This window comes from Quercus robur, chromosome 6 (genome assembly GCF_932294415.1).
Source record: "Quercus robur chromosome 6, dhQueRobu3.1, whole genome shotgun sequence".
Taxonomy (NCBI): Eukaryota; Viridiplantae; Streptophyta; class Magnoliopsida; order Fagales; family Fagaceae; genus Quercus; species Quercus robur.
In genome coordinates, this window is record NC_065539.1 from 47,985,804 (window position 1) to 47,991,020 (window position 5,217).

The 5,217-nt window shown below is 36.3% G+C and overlaps 1 protein-coding gene across 2 annotated transcripts; it reads right to left on the reverse strand.

Annotated features, from left to right (window-relative positions):
- Positions 1 to 252: 252 nt before the first annotated feature.
- Positions 253 to 4,961, reverse strand: LOC126689167 (tubby-like F-box protein 3). Of its 2 annotated transcripts, XM_050384224.1 has the most exons (6): positions 4,318 to 4,961; positions 2,572 to 2,659; positions 2,185 to 2,320; positions 1,909 to 2,088; positions 1,283 to 1,746; positions 253 to 606 (listed from the first exon to the last, which is right to left on the reverse strand). In XM_050384224.1, coding segments are annotated over exons 1-6 (1,203 nt in total). In that variant the 5' UTR covers positions 4,651 to 4,961; the 3' UTR covers positions 253 to 604. The 2 variants fall into 2 exon arrangements, with proteins under 2 accessions (XP_050240181.1, XP_050240180.1); XM_050384223.1 differs by lacking the exon at positions 253 to 606 and having other exon boundaries at positions 1,262 to 1,746.
- Between the last annotated feature and the right edge of the window lie 256 nt (positions 4,962 to 5,217).

Sequence of the window (5,217 nt, forward strand, 5' to 3'; positions counted from 1 at the left end):
TCTACTAATGTGATATAATTTTATACCGTAGAACCGTCTGATCAGATTGGTTCAACAGGTAAAAACTGGTTCGAAGTTTGATTTTGAATAGCAATAAGAGATGTTGGGTGTGGCTGCAACATCATCACTAGGGTCCTTTAATGTTTGTATCTTCCCGTGGAACATTAAAAAACAAAAACAAAGGAGTAAAAAGGAAGAGCTCCATTGTTCATTAGAAATTATTGCAGTCCCATAATACCCAAACCAAGAATATATCATAATAATTGAATTATATTTGCATTCAGTATATGAAATTCAGAAAGATTAAATTAAATACCAATGAAACCACAAGCGGAGGCAAACTGTATACAAAAAAAAGCTACTATTTACACAAACAGGATGAATTATACAGAGACTGCTGGGTGGCTAGCCTCCCAAATTCAAGACTTTCTTTTAATTTCATACACTCTCGCGGTCGTTCAACAAGGTCTACATCCCAGTCAATGAAGTAAGAAATCGGCCCAGAATCTTCTCCAAAGATGCATGTTGTTACACCATTTTCAATTACCTTCTCCAAGTTTATTGCATTACAACCTGCTATATATGACCTTTAAAACCATGCTTCTCCTGGTCCAAGGAAAACACACATTAATTTAATTCATCCATAAAACTATTAGCATTTTTTTACAATGGAAAAAATAATCAAGGAAGTAACTTTATCAATATTATACATCAAAGCACACACAAGGCCTTAAGCAACATGTGGAAAATTTAACATGCGCAGCAACAAGAACAATCAGATGACCAAGAATACTCAAGGAAAGCATGAGATATTTCACTAACAAGGACAAGATGACGGCATTATGGTGTGCAAGTGATTGGCAGGAAATGGTAAAAGCTCGCAAGGTTGACAGTGGAAGGATAGAGAAGGGTAAGTGGAGGCTGTGCGGGTAAGTGGAGGCTGTGCTGGTGATAATCTTCAATTGAATAACTGAAATGGCACTAACTACATTGAATAGCTTTTGTAGCTCAGACTTATGGAAGACTATTTCATGCCATGCCAACGATGTACCAAAATTCAAAGACTAAACACATTTAGGCACACTCATCAACTTGTACAAAGATTATTCTGAAGTTTCTTTCACTAGTAAGCCCAAGCAGCCTATCTTATATATACGTGTTTGTAGAAAAACAAAGAGGGAGAATGGCAGAGTTGTCACGATGCCTTTTTGCAGTTGAATTAGCTTCTGGAAATTCAGCTTTCAAATAATTAGAAACAAACCTGTTCATAAGTGTCACTCACAAGCAATCTTGGTGTCAAAGCTGCTGAGACAGATTGCAAATGCCTGGAATGCTGAGATAGGGTACCGGAAATCCATGGTAAACAAGTCCTCCCCAACTTTCCCAAACTGGAGGATGATCTTCTCATGCTCTGGTCCAGATGGACCATTTTCTGGAGAAGCCACCAATTGAAAGTTTTTCACCGAAGCAACAGTCACTCGTCCATGAAAGTTCAAACACCAACACTGGAGCTGCTCATGCCACCTCGGAGCCTTGTTTTTTAATACCAGAACTCCATCTTTCTGACTGGCCAGTGGTCCAGATGAGAAAGTCTCCATGTGATTTGATTTAGATCGGAGAAAAGGCATTGAGGGAAAGAAGTCTACATTTCCAAGGGAAAAGTCCATCTGCGTGGGGGCTACTCCTCCAGGTTCAATTGCAGAGGAAGGAATGGCATCCACGGTACACTGCATTCTCCTAGGACCCCTGTATGGTACATAAAATAGGTATGCAATTGCAAGAATTGTGAGGGAAAAAACAGAGGAAAATCACATTGACTCTTGTAACAAAGTAGTTAATAACACTAAATATCTATCACTCCTCCTGCACAGAAAATATCTACAACTAGCTGCATTTGCTTACTCTTACCTGGAACCCAACACATTAAGTTCATATGAGATGTGAGCTACTGAATAGTTGCCAGCAGGTACCCTTGGTGAAATTTGTTTTGAATTCACCATCCTAGTGGAGCGACTTTTTGTAATCTTGGCACCTGCATGAGGTGGCTGCCCATCAAATATTGTGAACTTTGTTCCCAAAAAGTTTGATCTAGTCAAAGAAACAAAAAGGAAAATATACGTTATTTATAGTTGAGCGCACATGTACCAAAAAAAAAAGTCAATTCAAGTGCCTCTAAGAGCACACCTTAGTTTCCCAATATAGGTGCTGCTTCCCTTTGACATTTCATCAGCATGTAGGGAAATGATATAATCTGTGCATGTGGGGCGTCTACACTTCCGTGCAGCAAGAAGGAATTTTCCATCTTCAGCAATGGCTGGACCTAGACAATCAAAAAGTCAATATGTTTACAGCTCAAAAAGGAAACCAGAAGAAGATAGGTCCATTGCCCTCCAAAATAAACGAACAAATTTGAAACAAAAAAAAAAAATCAAGCAATTAGTTGTATCAAACTACTTAAACAGAACCCGATCAATGATAGTTCCCAGTAAAAATTTTGAGCACTATACTGGCAACTTATAAATAACAATCTGAAGTACCATGAAATGCTGGTTCAACATACAAGATTCTCACCATTAGTACAACTGAGGTAAAGATAATACGTTTGAGAGGACCGATTCCGTTTTATAAAGCACTGGATGAGAGAATCCCTTGCACCAGGCTGCAAACATTAACCAAAAAAACTTTTAGCAACCTGAAAAACTAAAGAGAACTTACAAAAGAAATCCTAAAATTTCACAGTTGAAAGCACCCATCAGAATCCAGTCCAAATGATTCATTACGGCATACAAGTGCGCGATTACAGGATACTTACTGTCACTGTCCAATTTACACTACACCGATGACTTATAATTCAAATAATACAGTCACTGTCCAATTTACATCACACCGATGAATTTTAATTCAAATAATACAAAGCAGCACAAAATATCTATCTTGTGGGATAAAATAAAAAATAAAATCTTGAAAAAGTTGAAGCCAAATATTATGATGGACCTGCACTGATTGAAACTACAAAGTGGTCCCGTAAAGAGCCTTTGATACATTTAGAAGCAAGCTTTGAACAATTTCCTATGAAAAAGCTAGCAATGATTTTTTTTTTTTTTTTTTTAACGTAGGCGGTCCCATGCATTGTCACTGTCATCAACCCCAAATGAACAAAATTGTTTAAAACATCATTCTCTTCTTGAACAAAGTTTCTCTCCAAACTAGTTTGGAGAGAAACTCTTCAAATTTCTCATATATTTCTTTTTTTGGGTGTGAATTTTGAAAATTTAACCGTTGAATTTCATGTTTCTTGTGTTCTTAACATACGTATCAAATTTCGTTCAAATTGGATGTTATTTGTTATTTGATCAATTAACTTATTTTTTATATACAACTTTAGATCACAAAAACTTGAAATTATAACATTTATTTGATAACATAACAATTGATTTTTGATCTTCTTGAAATTTTGTAAGTATTAAGAATGTAATAAAAACATGTAATCTAACGGTTAGATTTTCAAAATTCACACTCAATATAAAGATATATGATGAGTTTGTAGAGTTTCTCTCCAAACTAGTTTGGAGGGAAACTTTGTTCTTCTCTTAATTAATCTTGCACAAGATAACTCCCCTCCTATGTGGCTTTAAGCAAACATAAAAGGAAACATAATTTCCCAGTATGTAAAAAAATCCAAGCCAATCGAGCATAGACAGATAAACATTAAACCGGCAGTCAATCTTTGTCTCCATCCCAAAATCACATAGACCCGGTTTGGTTCAGCTTATTTTCATCCTAAAACAAAATGTACAATATCTTTTTAAAGCCTTGCTTTTTTTTAGGTAGATTTTTCGGGCAAAATATGCCATCAAAAATAAGCTATAAGAAACGAACATTTATCCTTCTTTTTTTTAAAAAAAAAATTATAAGTTACCCACGCACCTCTACCAGTGGGTATTGAACCATCAATACTGGCTTATTAGCAAAATCAAATTTCCCAAAATGAATACACAAATAGATTGCCATTCTCAAACAAACTACCATACTATATATAGTAATGAAACATTGCAATCACAATCTCACAAGCAAAACTCCAAACTCTTAAATTTAACCTCTATTTACAAGTGAGAAAAAAAAAAAGTTATAATTAAAACAATTGAAGCTAAGAAAAACAAAATTAAAAAGAACAAATTGTTATACAAACACAAAGCCATAAATCTTTAGCATCCAATTCCTCCAAACCAAACCAATTAAACTAATTTCAAATCCCTAGCTTTCCAATCAAACACACAAATACGCCAAAAATCAAAAATTCAAAAAATTGAGTAGTACCTGCTTAACGGAGATTGGGAAGGTCAGGATTCCAGAAAGTTCAGGAATCTTAACGATCTCTTTGGTGATGTGACGCCAGCTCCGGCAAACTCCGGCACACGCGACTACGTTCTTACGTAGAGGCCACGCGCTCTCGGAAGCTTCGATCTTCAGCAGCACTTCTCTCAACAGCTCTTGCGGCATGTTCGCCCAGCAGCTCTGGTTCATACCATCCTCTACCTCGACCGCCGCCGCCGCCGCCGACGACGACGGCGGCCCAGCCGAAAACCGGTCCTGCACCACCCTGCTCGACCTGGACCTCATGTCCTGAATTATGCTCCGTATATTTGTCATAACTCATAACACACACAAAAATTTCAGACCCAAATATTTTCAAAACAGACTTCGATTTTTTTGGTTAGTTACAACTATGAAATGCTGTGGGTTTTGTTTTGAGATGGAAGAGCGTTTTTCACTTTTATTGGTGTGAGAAAAATTCTTTACTTTGAGAGAGAGAGAGAGAGAGAGAGAATTGTTGGAGATAGGCACGAGGGAATAATACAGAGAGTTTTGTGGATAGAGACGTGTTGTTGTGAGGGAACCAGTGTGTGTGTTTTCAGACAGTTCACTATGAGAGAGAGAGAGAGAGAGATTGGGAGTGAGATCAAAATTCTTTACTTACTATTTATATATATTTTTTAGCGTCGAAGAGCGGTTCAGATTTTCAGATCCGGTTTGGTTTCCTTTCATCTGTTTTTTTTTTTTTTAGGTTTCCTCTCAACTGTTGGTGTTACGTGAGTTAAATTTATGGTTCCGGTTAATATATGAGCTAAATATATATTAATAATTTTTTTTTAAATTATTAAAAATTGAAAATTTTTCCGAATTTTTTACAATTTTTTCCATTTCTAATAAAAGATT